Here is a 17,856-nt window from a genome sequence, read left to right as displayed (position 1 = left end):
AAATCTTAGAGCATCAGAAATCATTACAAGTTCTGTAACTTCAAAAGTCATCTGAACTTTTACCAAATGGTAAATACATTTGTTTCAAATTGCTTCTTTGCCATAATTGCTTTTGAGTTTATAACAAATTTGCCTTTTGTTTTTTGTTTGTTACATATTTTTCACGTTTTGAGAGACAGACTCTTTCTTATTTATTTAACTTTTCAAATTCATTTTGCATGCCCCAGTCATTATGGTTGGCACACATGGCGTATGATTCATATTTATTTTCCGTGCCCATTTTCATTTTATACATATTTTGCTGCGTGCCCGTTGCGTCTCTAGATTTTTGAGTTATGCAAATGCGTGTGTGTGTGTGTGTGTGTATGCGTGTGAAAAGTTTGCTCCCTTAACTACGTCAAGTTAATGAGAGAAATGGCAAATGGCGAGATATAAAAAATTGTTTATGCAAATTAACCCAAACCGAACAACAAACAAAACAAATAAACAACAAGCAAAGGAGACAAACTGGAATGGAAATGGCGGCAGCAAATGTCAAAGCAAATAAAAAATTTCAGTATAATTTTAATGTAAATTAAAATTAAAAAGTTTTGATTGACTTTGACACTGAGTTAACATTTTGGTCTTAAGTGAAAAGTTGCCTCAAATCAAAATAGTTGGCAACAACAAAAATCGAGGGAGGCACTTGCATTCCATATATGAATGTAGATGGAAGATTTATGATTCATGCATTAAATCCCTTTCGGTAAAATTTTTAATGCACTAATCGGCTCATTTGTTATTCGAAAACCGATTTCAGTCTGCATTTTGTCTGCTACATTGGTTATTATGCAAAATCTATATAAATCTGCGTTTAATCACAACTTACATATAAAAGGCAAAATTTGCTTTTTTTTTATTCCATTTGCAATTTTTCAATTCGTGCGTGTCAGAAATTTATAAATACATTTTTACCCATTAGCAGGAGGACAGCGGCAATTGTAACTGTCTGTTATTTCAAATTTGAATCTGAGTGCGTTATGTAAATGGATAAATGCATGTGTTCTCACATATATTTACACATGGACACAAATACATATGTATTTGTATGTACATATATATGCAAACAATTAGCGCTAAATGCGTTTGCATAACAAGAGAGTGTAAAATTTTGAATGGGTTTTGGTTTGGTTGCGCTTGGTTTGATTTGGTTTGGTTTGCCATTTGTCTTTTTTTTCATCCCCCCCTCCTCTCAGCCGCCACCCCACTTCCTCTTTGGCTGACGCTTTTTGCAAATGTATGCATATGCAGGCGAGTTGTTTGCAAATTTGCACAAAATCAATTAAATCAAAATGCAAATATCGAGCCTTTAGGATAGGCAAAATAATAAAAATAAAAAAAAAATAACAACAATTCCAAATCAGAAACAAAAACAGGCATGAGAGACTCTCAATTATATGGCATAATCGAATGTTTCAATAACAGGCAGGCAACCAGAAATCTATACATACATACATACATAGTTAGATGAGGCAATTATAATAATTTTATTCTAAAAACTATATACCTACAAATTCTTCATGCTTATTACCTATGTGAGTGAGAAGTTTGTGATAACCATTATCCCATATCATATAAGAGACTTTTCCAATATAGAAATATGGATCTGCAGAACGTCTAACGAATATACATAATTTACAGGGCTCAAGCTGTCATTCAATACCGCATGTCAAAAATATATGAGAATGTCTTAACTAGGCTTGAGTCACAGCTATGTCCCCTTTCCTACTTATTCCATTTCACCAATTCTATTTGATCACCTGAGGCATGCTTACTATCATTAAGCTGAGCTTCAATTTTAAAGGCCAGACTCGGTCAAATCCTTGCCTGAAGTCAATAAATACAGATAAAGTCTATGGCTTCTTCTCAAAGCCTTTCGAAATCGTCCCGGTGTTATGGTATTATGCTGTAACTCTACACATACTCAACACTTTTCTTACTTAAGCTTACCATAAACATGATCAAGGATCTATTTCATATAGGTGAGAAATCTAACATACTAATATTACTCCTAACTGTTAAGTACTACAAATAAAACTGTCTTAGAGCTTCTAGTCTGTAACAAATATAAAGGCCAACATTACATTATTTGTATTTATTTCTATGTGATTACCTTTGGGCACATTTTTCCTTAACCTAAATTAACATTGAATCTTTACCTTGCCAGGGAACATCAAATTTGGTTGCAATGCAAGGTATTTTTATTTTCTTATTTTTATGGAAATTGCTTCGCACGTACTCCCATAGCTTATCATAAGACACAATGACTGGATGAAGAACTCATAACACAGAGAAAGAGAAAGCAAGAGAGAGAGCGAGAGAGAGAGAGAGGGTGAGAGAGGAAGTTCATAAAATGATGCACTTAAAGTTATTATTTGCCGGCATTTATGGCCATCGTAACGATTGCAACAATTGTGCACATATTTAAATGAAAATTTTAAGTGCCCTACCACCTTTTTCCACCCATTCAACGTTTTCAACATTCTCCTACATTTCCACACAAGAATGGCTGAAGCAGCTGTGCTGATGCTCAACCAGTTCCATCTCGTCTGCTGGACAATCTCCCAGACATGCCTGATTACTATTTCCGAGCACACTTCGTTGTGGCATTATTATAATGACTGTTGCAGCAAAATTCACAACGCACCTGACTCGCATACCTACCTAACTATCTACTACCTGAAGCTACATCCACAAAGTTTGTTTGCTAGTTAGAAATGTCTATTTAGTGCAGATGAAAACATGAAGCATCAGAGCAGAGCAGTTGATGTTGCATTTTCAACTAGAAATATTCTCACAAAATATTTCTTTTCATATCTATAAAAATATTGCCTTTTTTCTGTTCTTTTTTTTTGGTTTTGTCGCACGATAAGACTAATTAAAATTTATTTCTAATCAATTTCTAATCATTGCGATTTCATTTCCGAGAAAGTGGATGACACATTGTTTTCATCTTTTGTTTGAGCTGCAATAAAAGACAAGTGAAATAAACTCAACTAAGGGCCATTATCTGGAATCTAGAGTCTTAAAGCAAGAAATTCGTCATTCCAATTTCGCTGGGGCACTATCTTGCAGTCGTATTTGCACTCGTGTTACTGATAAGAACAATCAGAAGATTATTGAGTGCTGCGCCCAGCCAATGAATGGAAATGGGGAATTTTGCACTAAAAACCTATAATATATACAATTATATCAATGTGTTTCTTTCCTGTTTCACCATACAATCTTTATTTGGTTAGCAAATTATGAGCGATTGATGTGAGTTCGATAATGAATTTGATAAATGAAATTGGCTGCGAAATTTGGTATAATTTAACTTTTCAACCGCCGGGACAACAATTCTTATGTTGAGAACTGCTAACTATATAGTTTATAGCTACATACGTAGATCTGATTAGTTAAATGGCATATCCAAAATTTGATTAATTTCTGCTAGACTTTGCTTTCAAATATTGCTTGTCTCCTAAGTGTATCATAAATCGGTGTAGGATAATGATGATTACGATTGCCACAGTAAAAATCCATTAAAAATCAAATTATAATTCGCAAGCAAAAAGAGAAGAAAAATAAATTAAAATTTTATCACGTAAAAGGCACAAGTTAGGCACAACACCTGGCAAAAAATCTCAAAACGAAAAAAAAAAACCATAACAAAACGAAAAAATGCCTAAGAAAAAGTAGAAGAAATAAAATGAAATTCAAAACTCGAAATTAAACGAAATTTTATTATAAGTACAGTTTATATATTTATTGTATGTATAGGTGTGGGTGTGGGTGTGTTAGAGTATTACTGTTCTTATGCTTTTTTTTTATTGAAGACGCGTCTCGTCGTCGTCTCAAGTGCCCCATATAATAATCTCTGGCAAATATTACGTATACGCCGCATGTGGGGCAAACAACACACGTAAATGCGGCTGCGAGTGTCGCTGCTGCTTCTGCCTTTGATTTTTAGTTAAGGACAAACGAAGCGGCGTCGATTTTTGCCAATTTTGACAGCCTTGCTGCGGCATTGTTTCCGTCAACTGCCACGCCCACTTATGCCACCATATATAGGGATGTGTCTGTGTGTGTCTGTGTGTGTATATTGAAAATTGCTCCATGTCGCCTCGAAAGAGACGTGCCATGGATTTCTAATGAAACGTGTTTCTCTGTGCGCGGCCAAAGGAAAACGCTAAGTAGAAAGAGATAGATAGATAGAGCGGGTGTGGGAGAGAGAGATGGAAAAAATTACTCATACGAACATTTTTACGAGACTTTCTGTGTGTTAGGCGTAATTTTAATGGTCTCAACATGCAACTTCAACATGCTGCTGCCTTTCCTCCTCCTCCCCCTCCCCCATTGGTGGAAATCAAAATGTTTTTTGGGGATGGGACTGATGTGAGTTTTCCTACCATTTTTATTTTTTTCTATAGGTGTTGTACCGGAAATTTAATTGTGTGCGTGCTGGCGCAGTCAAATTTGCTTTTCCTTCCACAGAGTTTGTTTTGTAAACAGGTGTAAAAATAAAAACTAAGGCACTCCTACTCGTTGTTGTTGTCCGTGTGTGTGTGTGTGTGTGTGTGCATGTGAGTGTGTTTGTGTGTGTTTGCGTTTATTTTTATGATCATGTTGCTCGTTAGGAATAATGCCTGAGCCCAAGCGTCACAGACTCCCACGGAATTGGCATCAGCATCGACAGCAAACATAGCAAAGCCTTCCAAAATGGATTTACGGCAATTTGCGCCATTTTCCCTTCAACACACCCCTCCACCTAGTTACTTCACACTCTCATCCCCCCCATGTAATTGGTATTTAAAATAATGTTCGAAGGGGGGGGAATAATAATAAAAGGTGGCATTTGACGTGTCTTCCCCTTTTTTGTCTACTCACCTTGATAGTTTGATTTGTGTTTTTAGGTGGATTAAACTTAATTAATTGTTTTAATTACAAGCAATTTGGGGAGATGGTGAAGAGTCTCAACTGTTTTGACATTTTTTCGGATAGATATAATTGAAATCATAATTCAATACTGGTATGAGCAATAACTTTTAGCAAAAGTACAAGTAGAAAGTTCAAGAAAATGAAATGCCTACCTTAAAGTATATTTAAGAAAAAGGAATAATTTTGCTTAATCACACCCATTTCATACCCATTGCTCGATTCATCTCATTACCATTATCATCATCATTATTATCAATAGCAGTCTGCTTGCTATTGGCATCATCATTGGGCATAAATTATGTTTGGCCATGAATATTTATGCTAAGTAAAGTCTCAACAAGGAGCAACTCATAGATGCCAATTCGCTTGGCATACAACTGTTAATTGAATGTAAATGATTGGGGACCCACATTCAATTACCAACTCCCTACACTCACTCACACACACCCCCACACACACTCACACACTTAGATATATATATTCTGTTATCCAGCCAACACTTACCTGTAGGCCAAATAATACCTAGAATAAAATTATCTGTTTTGCAGTTGGCAATCACATCATGTCCTTCGTCTAACGCCTTGAAATTGAAAATCATCTGCATCTTAAGCTAAAGTCTTACGTAAATTAAGGCACTCACAATCAGAGAAGCTCACAGAGAAATGTGCACAAAAAAGATATGTGAGAATTTTTCGCTCAGTGTCTAACTAGCTTGAGAGAGGTTTAAGTTGTCAACTTAAGACAAACACCTACATCTTGACTGCCAATTGTGCAGATTGTGAAACACTTGAGATACTTGAGTGCTAGAATTTAGCAAAGATTTCAATTTGTAAGATAACATCGTCTCCCTCTCACACACACTTACACACATCCTGAGTATGTGTGAAGGGAAAGCACTCACTCGAATGTCTCTAGCAGGGTAATAAGCAAATTTCCTTTTTTCTAAAAATAAATGGACAAATTTCTACAGTTTCCCCTCGTCTTTACATACAGTTACAACTCATTAGCTTCCTTCAACTAAGCCACATTCTCCCTCTCTCTCTCTCTCGTCTTTGGCCCTAACCCACTTGACACTCGAGGATTTAGATGCTGATTTTGATCTGGTTAAAATTGTATTGGCATTGGTTTTGCCTTTGACTGAAATGTCAACGACATGCGGTGAATATGATGTCCAGTGCCTAGGAAATTAATTAATAGTTTTGTTCATGTGTGTGTGTGTATGTGTGTCTGTCTTGTGCTTCTCCCTCCCCATCGGACCCAGGCTGAGCAAAGGATATTTGTATCTCTGCATGTCTATCTTGAGCATTTTGGCTTTTGGTTTTCTAAGCACTTTGAGCAGACAGTACGAATGTGTGTGTGTGTGTGTGTGTGTGACGAGTTTATAGGTGTGGGTTTTGTGGATGTGGCTGGACCTTTGCCATTAGCATTGATTGGAGGCGTCTCCTGTAACTCTCCTTTGTTTGTCTGCCATTTGACCATTTGGCAGATGCTGCTTGGACTTTGGACTTTGTTGCGGTTGAGTTGAAGCTGGAAATGGAATTGCATTTGAAGTGTCTATGATGGCATCTGATTAGCTGCTATTCCCACCTAATCTATAAATATTCAATACACTGAAAATGCCAAAAGTTATGCATTAGTATTCAGAGTTATAAAGATTCCAGGACCATTCCTCCTAACTGTGGGTTCAGAATGTACTAGAAATTTTCAATCATCTGCATTTTTCTGTTTGGCCAACTCTTTCTTTCACCCAAATCTACTATCATCATAAAGATTTTTATGTTATTCTGTCTCCCTACTTAATCGATGTAAACTTGATTTCAAGAGCAACCAGCAGCAGCAGTAACAACAACAACAGCAAGGACAAACAATGAAGAAGATTGTGAACAAACAATGTAACCAAATTGTGCCAACAAATAAATATAAACAAACGATGGAACGAACGAAGGATGGAACAACGAACAACGAACAAGCAGGAACCGCAGGACCTGTGCCGCGGGTCAAGACGAGTTCGAACGGAAAAGGGGCTAACACAGAGAAAAGAAATCCAGACAAGGGCCAGAAGCAATATGGCAATGGCAATAGCCAGGACTAGCCTTTGGCTTGAGGCTTGAGGGATATGCGTGTAAATGCCAAAGCTGAAAGTGTTCAGTGATTTAGTGGCCTTGTGTTTACATTTGTGTGGGTTCAATCTGGAGTCTCTGTGTGTGGGTGTGCATGTAATTCTGTCTCTGGCTCTGTGTGTGTGTGTGTGTTTGTGTGTTGATTGGGTTGAAGCAAATAAATAAACACGAAATCAGCAACAACCAGCATCTTCTTTCACTCATGCCACTCAAGTTAAGCGAAAATTGATAAGTGTATAAGTAAAAGGAAGCGTTTCCCACTGTCTACGTCAAACGGAGTAGTAAGTCCTGGCCAGGACTTTAAGTGGAAGAGATTGTAAACAAATCACAGGCAACCCCTCAGATCAAATGATGCAAGTTGTTGTTAGGGGCTGAAACAGCTTCACACTTTCCATCTTGACTTCTTCTTTGGCTGCCATCTTGACAATTAAGTGTCTTAGTTGCTATGCCGAAGATACAAGGATTTGTCACTGACACACTACAGCAAATATATGTAGTCAAATTTTGATTTAAGCCTTTATATCTCTTTGGTGGACCTGATCACTGCATAATTTAACTTACTAAGGGGTTTCTATTACGTTAATATCGGTATCTGTTTATACTGATTACAAATATCACGTCACCGACGACGTGTGTGATAATATTGACAGATGGCTTAGCAACATTTCATTATTAGATATGACAAACAGACATGAAAAACTTTAAGCATCAAGTCAACAACTTTTCATTTACTAACATTTAGATAGGTTTATTATGGCAATAATATCCGAACTAATCAAAATTAAAGTAAAATGCATTGAATTTATGTACCTATAGAAATCTTTTCTTGCGTATCTGCTTTGACTATTTCAATCTTGTATTAACCTCAACTGCTTCTGGTGTAAAGCAAAATTAGCAGAAATCATAACTTTTCATTGTCATAAGCAAATAATTACAAACAAGCATTTCAATCATAAAATTTTTGGTGAGTTATGTAAACTAATTAGAAATTTGCTCATTGTGCAATTTATTATAATTATATTACATACATATCACATCACCATTATTATTATCGTTATTGTAGTAATCAACATCGGATACTTAACTGCTGAAGTCTTATCTATACACAAAATGACCTGCAATTATGTTAAAAGGAATATATATATATATTCTTGTTTGTCTACAAATGATAAGAACAAATGATATAAATCTCAAACTCTCCACGACAAAATTGAATGTCGAAAGCATATCAGGCTTATAATTGATATAGAAATGTGAATCGGATTTTGTATGATTAATAAATCATTGTTTCCAAATTTGTCAGAAATAATTATAATTGTTTTTTTGTTTTGTTTTTGGGTTTTTTAGTTTCCTTCTAGTTGAACAGGTTGAGTGTGATTGATTTAGAGATGGCTCTTGTAAATTAGCAAATTTGTTTCAGATAGAAGGTTGTTTGTAGCGGGGCCATTGGGGTGGGGCAGGGCAGACGTATGGAACAGACGTATAGAACAGAGTTATTTATTTTTGTAACATTTATGCTATCTTATCTTATATGGCAAGGCATTCTTTGAACATGTTGCCGACAAATTAAAGTCACTGATTGGAGTAAACATTGAACGTACACACACACACACATCGAGGTGTACACACATATAAGTATGGGGAAGGGAAAACACATGATCTTATGGGGGGTTTTCATCCAAAAATGAGTCACGAACGTACTTAGTTTTTTGTTTTTATTATACATTCATTTCTAATAAATTAAAAAACTAAATAAAAGAGGCCGGAGAAATAAGATCTTACTGGCAAGATTGTTGAAACTATTGAGGCAATTACAATACAGTATTTGTTAGATAAAGCTGGTGGCAAAAAGTATTAACAATTTGTAGTTCTAATTACGATTAATCAGCAACATAATTAGAGCAAACAAGCCGGAAATCACAGGAAGAGCCTGACTAGCAGAGCTTCTGTAGCAGCTGTAAGAGATTCGTTGATTATTATTTTTGGGTTGTTATAACTTTAAAGAGTTTTGAACTTACCCAGTTTGGGTCACATTGTAAAAGGAGCCATTTTGGAAGACACTGTAGGACAACGAGGCATTATTGTTGCCCTCAGACAATAGGGTAGAGTTGATGGACGTTGCCTTGCTCAAAATAAAGCCGACGCCTTCAGTGGCTCCAGCCGTAGCATTTGTGTATGAGCAACCGTAGAGGAAACCGGAAGTGGCATTGAGGTCCAAGATTTTAACGAAATATGGAGTTTGGGCAACTCCGTTCTTCAAGAGGGTGACATTGTATCCCTGTGTGCCATTAACATCCAATGTGAAATTGGCTATCAATTCATTATCTTGATATGTCGATACGTTTGAAGACGACTGCAAGATGTCCAGGCCAAAGTAGGTGGTGGTTGAGGCATTTGTCGCGTTTGTATACAAACTGGCGGTAATCTCAACACATGTAACACTGGGAGCAGGATTGCGAGCCACTTCGAACCAAGTGCCAGCCAACTGAGAAAATAAATTACAACAGTTACAACTATCTAAATATGTAATTCCTCTCTCAAAGTGACACTCACTTGGGTGTTATTAAAATCCAAACTGGTTGCATTTTGGCAAGTCAACAAATCGGCTGTTGCAAATTGTCCATTAAAAATGGCCAAAATGGCTGTAATCAAAATCACTTTGCACATCATATTTAGATTTGTGTTTAGTATTAATACAAATATTGTTCTCTTTGCACTTCACTTATCACTACTGCAAGTTCACGTTCGTTTCGCTGCGAATGCGTCGTAATACTGTCGCAGCGCCCTGTACTGAATTCTCTTTTATAGGCTCAAGACACAACAAAAATAATCGAACTGATAAATCGCACCCATTGCCTAGCTACATATAGAATACGATTATGTACCTGTAGGTATATATTTGGTGGAGCTACCGATTCCATGGAGTGTTCGTGTTATCGCAGGGTAATGTACATACGATTCCAATTCTGTTTCTATCTGATCTATGACTAAACTCTTGTGGCTTACTGTGCGCTAACTGTGTAGATATATACATACATACATACATACATATCTATTTGCAGGTGTATATGTTTCTGTGTGATTTTTGCACTATCTCCAAAAATGTACGTAGGTAAAGGCAACGTTGTCTGGATTCTTAAGCTCTCAATTGGCATGATGATATTTTGACATGTGTTGGTAATTTGAGCAAAATAAATTCCCCGAACTAATTAACCTCTAGAAATAGAACAAACGACCAACAACTTGAGGTTTAATTAAATTGAAAATAAAATGTTTTTAGAACAACAATTATGACTTATTTCCTTTAGTTGCTTTACTTAGTTGCATGACGTCATACGGTGTTATTTTTTTATCAAGTTTCCTGACATTTGATTTAATATTCGGTTGATTTTTATCTTTACAAAATTGTGGGAGAGTTCTTAGCAATATTTTATTGCGTTGAAGACAATTAATGTCAATTAATAATGTCTTTATTACCATTTTCCTTATTGGTCTGGCAAATTTCCCACAATTTATCTTATTGTTAGATGTGTTCTTCCTATGAAATAATAATAAAGTGAGCGATAACATTAAACAATTTGAAGTAAACTAAGTGAATTGTTGTTTGTGTTTGTTTCATTCCTAGACGATCTCTTGAGGAATTTATCTCGAATTTTGGATGAAAACATTGCGATTGAAGTCCTCTAAAACTTTTTTTGCCTAGTACTAAAGGCTTTTTCTTTATCTAACCATATATTTTATATAGTTTGGCTTTATTACTTTCGGACATTATTTATTTTATCTTACTATCATTGTATTTACAAATCTGACTTACAATATTTGTGTTGAATGAATAATTTCTAGTTCTGAAATTTCCACAATAAATTATAAAGTATTTAATTCTGATAAGAGAACATTTACAGAGTCATAAAAACAAAAAAAAAACTTATCCATTAATCATAACATTTGCGTAGTGTTTGCATTTTATTTTTATAAACCTGAAGGAATTTGCCAACTGTCATAACAGAGTCTCAACTTGTTTGAATACTTCTGTATTTTCCCAAAGTGGATCGAACTGCCACCATATTACTCATACGTACCTGTCTAGAACAAATGGAAAACGAATGCCCAATCTCTAATCAAGTAACCACATTGCAAATACTTTGCTCAACACTCAACGGAAACAACTAATTTTGGGAAAATATTAAAATGTTATTGTTTATCAGAAGAAATTTGTATGTATTAAGTTTATAACCAGCAGACACATACTGACTGAATCATCATCGCTGAAAATGGAAAGCAAAACAGAATTCGACAAGTGATAAAATTTAATCAGTGCGAAGTAAAAGAAGTAGTGGAAAATGAGTTTAGTGAAAAGACAATACAGTACAAAAAAAAAAAGCAAAAGAATAAACAATTCATTATCTTGTCAATAAAAGACGGCATACATATGGATATGTGAGCCTTATCAAACTAAAGATATGGAAAGACCTCGAAATGCGTAACTTTACTTGAAGTAAGAGTGGGAAAAAACAGAGGGAGAGAGAGAGAGAGAGAGAGAGAGAAAGAAACAACAACTTCACTTTTATATAATACATATGTGATATCGCTTTCGTTCTACCTATAATTGTCTCTCTCTCTCTCTCTCTCTCATTTCTATATATTTTTCTTTGCATTTGTTTCACTCTTGATAAGTTTTGATTTATGTCAGTCACCTGATGAAACAATTGACAATGAAACATCATGACATAGGGCTGAAAAAAAATCGATGGATATTTCCAATTTATCACCAGTTTAGATATTAAGCAAGTTACTCAACAACATTTGATATGAGCAACTCAAGCTATAATAATTATAGCAATTAATAATTTATTATACGAAAATATTTACTTTAAATATACAAAAATGATAAAAGACAAAGCAAAACAAAGCATCGATAGAACTGAAGAGGGATTGGCTCCAGCTGCATAGCAACTGTAAAAACAAAGAAATTGTCATTAAAACAATTTGATTCGTTACGATGGATCCTGTATATAACTTACGTATCATCTTGGGTAATCACTGTCATGCCATCAACTTCAAAATTTGGATATAAAGCCGAAGCGTTTTGCTGCCAGGACTGTAAAGTCGTTGTATTTGGGGTACGATCACGGGATAGCAGTATGCCAAATGAAGTTGAATTATCCGAGGAATTGGTGTAACCGCAAACAAAGGCATATTCCGTGTAGTCTATTGCCAAAACTTTAAACACTGTCTTTGGTGTGTAGTTGGGTGGATTCCAGTAGAGGAAATCAAAACCGTATTCTAACTCAGATTTATTCACTGACAATGTGGCATTCATGGTCTGATTAACCCATGGATAGTCAACGGTATTCGAATATGTTGTGGCAATAAGAACAGTCGTATTATCCGTTGTTGTTGCCGGATTCAGCGCCGTAATATTGACTTCAGTGCAGAAATCGCTGCTTGAAGGTTGACGAGCAACTTCCCACCAGATTCCAGAAAACTAAAATGTTTAAAGATAAAGTATATCAAAAACTATGCATTATCAAAAAACCTCATCGTACCTTTTCTAAATCTAAGTCTTCTGTGCTTGAACTCATAAAACAGTCCGTAAGGTTAAGAGCTGTGGTCGCATGATCGGCAATTAAAACCAATCCCAATAACAGGCAAAATAGCTGCATTGCGTTGACTTTTGAAGACATTCTGCAATTGAAACGTGAAAATTCTTGTGACACGAACCCACTGAAAAATATGGCTAACTGTCTACAATTTTCTATCATATGGATAGTAATCCATCATATGATATCTTTGATTTATATATGAATACGATAACACAATACATATGTAAAAATTGCCAGTGTGGGTTAACGCTCATTTACATGAAAAGAGTTTTACTTTTAGATTACTTTTTTATATTTTATATGGGACCGATAACCACACATGTGATTGGCACTTATTTCAAGCAAGGCAATGGCAATGCCAATTACATACATAAATATAATTTCAAATGAAAAATTGTAAAACTTCAGGCTATAGGTCTCTGATAGCTAGATAGATAACTGAACAAAGCTTTGCCTTGTCAAGTGGTCTGCAAATATTATAAATAATACTAGAATACAGCCAGAATGTCTAGGGTAACTTGGGGTGGCTGACTTCGTTTAGCTGGTGTTTTTGAGCTATTCAAGAAAACACAATTTTACGAGGTACCACAAATCACATCATAAAATTCTTTTAGAATACAAAATTCAAGATATCAGGTGTAACTTTACCACTTTAACATGTCAATACTGAGCCCAAAGTGGCCATTGTTAAACTTTAAAACGCAATTATTTCTATACCTTTTCCCACATGTGTTAACTAGCCCACAAAAAAAAGAGTGTTGAGGAACGCCAAAAGTTTTCCTGTTAACATGCTGCTCCTGCCTTCGCCTTGTCTTGTAAAACACCTGCCAAATGCTACATTAATTTTAAATGCCTAACATCTTTTTTGGGGAAACTAGTTCAAAAGTAGTGAGATAGGCCCTTAAAAGTGTTGGTTTTTCTTGTTGGCTGACACACATTGAGCGACATGTGGCATTCTTAAAGAAAGTAAATTGTCATGGGTGTAGTTTTTCGCTCTTGTTGTAAAACTTTCTAATAGCTAAAATTGTGTCACACCAATTCCATGTTGGGAAAGAATTTTTTTGGATTTTCTTTTTAATAACTTAGTTGAGCCTGAAATATTACGCAGCAAGCACTTCATATATTTAATACCAGGATTTTGTTAATTTAACGGAGACACTTTTACAATAGATAGATAACATTCCAATTTCTCAGAACCATAGAATGGCAAGTATTTATTTACTTTTCAATTGCCCCAGACTTGAAGAATTTGCTACCAATTAGCAATCAATTTTTGATAAGACAATGACTGAATTGACTTTTTTGCGCGTGTCTCCAGTTACATTAAATGAAATCCACATTAGATCCTTAGATTTAGAATTGAATTTCATAGAGAATTATTAATTTGTCGACTATTTTTAATCTTGAAAGTAATAAGCCAACATCTTCATTTGTTTTCACCTTAAATCACTTTCACATTACCAGAAAATATAAGGAAATGAAAGGTAGGTAACCTCTAATTGGCCTACTTTCCTATGAAATTTCCTTGCACCTTGCTCCGGCACGCATTTTCTTCATTTATTTAATTACTCAACAAGCTTTGCCGCTTTCCAGTAACATACATATGTACATATATGTATATGTATGTGTGTACGCATGGTATATTAACTTCTTTGCACTTCAAATGCATATCCTGGATGCTCAAGGAGTTCATGGAGGAGACGTCAAAAGGAGATGGAGCCACAGCAAAGTGCAGGCGGCACACACTAAGAAAATAATTAAGTTGTTTATCTTAATGCAAACATTTTCTCCGTCTCCCTTTTCATCCTTTCTCTTAGACACTCCTCCTGCAAGTAACTGTTAATTACACCATGAGCTTTATGCAAAAAGAAAAGCAAGGAAAAATTACTGTGAAAAGAAGAGAAAAGGAAAAATTAAAAGCGCAATGCAAACTTTCTATTAAAGTGAAACTTGCTCGGAGACGTATACTCACACAATAAGGCACACACACGTACACACATACACACACGTTTATATAAATGATGAGTATAACTGCCTTGGTGTGCCCCCCGCCCCCACCTTACGATGGGCTCCATCTTTTGTGGCTCCTACTCATGAGTACGCAGTGCGCAAGCCAATTTAAATTTTAAAATAAGCACATTAACTGCATGCACAAGAGCAAAGACAAACGCATCCCCCTTTCACATGGACGTAGTTCTCATAACTGACTCCTATATAAACAATTAACTAAATTGTAGAAATATCAGACTAGATGACTTAGGCAATCACAATCAATCCATCAATTTAAGATCACTTTATTATATACATATAGATAAAGTGGAAAGGCAAACTGTGCCCATAAAATGTCCACCAATGTGGCCGACCAGCTATCTCCTTTCTACGCCCATGACTTACATCCTTTCCTAGCTCCTTTTGCCAACTCCTCTGTACCCTCCTTCCACGTCATTCCTGCGCACACGCGCGCATTTTAAATTTGCTGCAGATTTACGCCTCTTGCCACATGTCTTGCCATCTTTTCTTTTTGGCCAACTTCTCCCCCTGGCATTTTGTCTTTGGGTGTCACAGCTCTTCAATTAGAAGCCACAGGAGCAGAAAATGAATTGTCATTTGGTTTGGTTTTCATATTTCATAATTTGATTTTTAATTATTATCCATATCTGATGCTTATAGAAAAAGGAAACTAATTCTTGGAAATTCGTTTTACAAAAATTGATAAACTAACTATTTATCGGTATGTAATTATAATTACTAATCAGTGTTAATTTAATTTAATTTAATTGATATTAATATTGTTGTTTTGTTGTTCTTTCTTGTTCTTTCGATTCCGATTTTCATTATTATTTTGCATTCGATTAACTGGCATTTTAACATTATAAATTCGATTAAATCGTTTTGGTTTTTTTCATTTTGTTTGCTTTTAGATTTTTCCATCTTCCATTTCTTATTATTTTTATTTGCTGCTTTCTCTTTGTGGGACATGTAAGAGAGATCTTCTACATTATGTAGTTTAGCTTTTAGTATACGAAAAATGTTACCCCATATACATATATATATGTTTGTTATGTAAAGTCAATGCTTGATATGCTGTCAAAGTTTATACTTAATCTCAAAAAAGATATAACAGAAAACAATTTACCTTCTTGTTAAATATAGTTTTTTATAAAGTACATATATACAAATTGAATGTGATATCAGAATGTCCTTAGGATAGTTAACATAAATGCCTATATAGTCAAATAGTTTTTTTTTTTTTTTGGTTTCGGTTTGTTGTGTGTAACAGTAGAAGATTCCTGGAAGAACTACAAATACAGCAAAGTTATTATAGTTATTGACTTGTCTCAATATTTACAATACAATTATTATGATTAGGAAACGATTCGCCAGAGGCCTACACATAGGCCAAATAGTTTGATAATTATGACTGTTAAGATCTGAGGGGTAAAAGAGTCGTAAGATTTTCTTTTGTTTGTACTGATATTGATAGTGTTAGAAACCAGGTTGTGCTATATTACATAAATCGTATTTATATGGGTATATCTCATTTAAAATTCAATAAGAAAATTTTGATATGTGATATTCGAAAAATATGAAACAGAATAAAAGAAAAATAGTCAAAGAGATTGGAATCTTTAGATAAAGAGAAATATAATGAAATTTGAAGATCAAGTCGTTATCATAAGTGTTTCTTACAAAAATCATAAATTTTAAACTTTGATAGCTTAGGATTTTAAAATATTAACAAAATGAACTCATAATTAAAGAATTTAGTATGTATGTATGACTTTTTTCATCATCGGAGTAGTTGAAAGCTTGTAATCTGCTTTGATCAAATAATAATTTGTAATCATTATCTTATTAGTAGCCTAGTTTATTTATAATGAATGAGTTTATTAGATTTTATATTTATTTTGAGTTTTCTTTGTTTGTTTGTATGAGGATAATCCTTTTAAGCTGCTGTTGATTTGATTAAAAGGGATGTTTGTCATTCGTTTTCTCGTCCTTTTGTCACTCGCTCAATGATTGTGCTACTGCATTAAATGTTTCTCAATATTCAAAACTATTTTCTCATCTACATTTTTTCTTTTTTACATAGCCGAAAAATAAAATAGGGCCAATGCAGAGAGCATGGAAAAGGGAGAGGGGTTTTTTTTGTTGTCTTTATTTTTAAGGGGGCATTTGAAAAATCACAACGACACTTGAACTTGATCTAAAGCAATTATTTCATATATGCTTTTCATATTATTATTATTGTTTGATGGCTGATCAAAGTATGGCAGATGATTAGTAGGCTATAGGCTAGGCTAAATGCTATCCAATTACTAATATTAGTTACTACTTATCATTCTGTTGTGGGGGGGACAGAGGGTAGAAAGGGGATAGCTATACATAAGTATATGTGTATGTACTTGTATTTGTATTTGTATGTATGTATGTATGTATATAAACTACAAGTTATAGGATACATTGCATTGTGCTCATATAAGAAAATTTTCAACGTTTTTTTATTGTTTTTTGTTTTTGTTATGTATTATTATTATTTTGGGATTGTTTTGGATTTGATATATATTATTATTATTATTATTATGTAATCATGCTTTACTATATATACAGCTCACATACAACCTATCTAAGTAGCAAGTGTGGGGGGCATCATTAACATGTGTGGTTTGTGGGTGGTTAGTTAGGGATTAGCCCCGCCCTAAAATGGTTCACTCAATATACCTAATGGGTGTTTAGTAGTTCTCTTTCAAGTAAGTAGTTTACAAGCTTTAGCCAACTAAGTTCTTAGTATTTAGTTTTATACAATTTATTATTGTTTTCGGGCATTAAGTAAAATATGTTTTAGATGATTATATCTAGTTTTTTCTTCATTCATTGGTATTTATTATATATGTAAACAGTCTTGTTAGAGCCTATCTGAGGCTATGTTAAATGCAGTTTTATTTGTTGAAATATAAAAAAAAATAAAACAAATTAGAACGGAAAACATATTACTGAATAATTTTTGGTTTGCAAAAGTTGAAAATCCTTCAAATAATTTACTTACTATGGGGGATAGAGCCGATTTTTTTTGATTGCTTGTAACAGTCGGCTAACAGAGACCTGAAATGACACTGAGCCCAAAAGTATGCGATGAAAAATTGCAAGCCAAGGAATACGAAGCTGTTTTCGAA

General features: G+C 34.6%; 2 protein-coding genes across 2 annotated transcripts; both read right to left on the bottom strand.

The window, feature by feature from the left end:
• Positions 1 to 8,740: 8,740 nt before the first annotated feature.
• On the bottom strand, positions 8,741 to 9,838 carry LOC6647365. Its single transcript, XM_002069708.4, has 3 exons — positions 9,633 to 9,838; positions 9,098 to 9,564; positions 8,741 to 9,034 (listed from the first exon to the last, which is right to left on the bottom strand). Exons 1-3 carry the CDS (start codon positions 9,747 to 9,749, stop codon positions 8,950 to 8,952), a joined length of 669 nt encoding a protein of 222 aa, XP_002069744.1. The 5' UTR covers positions 9,750 to 9,838; the 3' UTR covers positions 8,741 to 8,949.
• Positions 9,839 to 11,881: 2,043 nt separating this feature from the next.
• Positions 11,882 to 12,778, bottom strand: LOC6647366. Its single transcript, XM_023178726.2, has 3 exons — positions 12,626 to 12,778; positions 12,101 to 12,564; positions 11,882 to 12,032 (listed from the first exon to the last, which is right to left on the bottom strand). The coding sequence occupies exons 1-3, from the start codon at positions 12,761 to 12,763 to the stop codon at positions 11,945 to 11,947; spliced, it is 690 nt and encodes a 229-aa protein (XP_023034494.2). The 5' UTR covers positions 12,764 to 12,778; the 3' UTR covers positions 11,882 to 11,944.
• Positions 12,779 to 17,856: the final 5,078 nt, after the last annotated feature.

Source organism: Drosophila willistoni, chromosome 3R, assembly GCF_018902025.1.
Source record: "Drosophila willistoni isolate 14030-0811.24 chromosome 3R, UCI_dwil_1.1, whole genome shotgun sequence".
NCBI lineage: Eukaryota > Metazoa > Arthropoda > Insecta > Diptera > Drosophilidae > Drosophila > Drosophila willistoni.
Note: the sequence above shows the minus strand (reverse complement) of the source record. Positions and strands in the feature narration are given on the sequence as shown.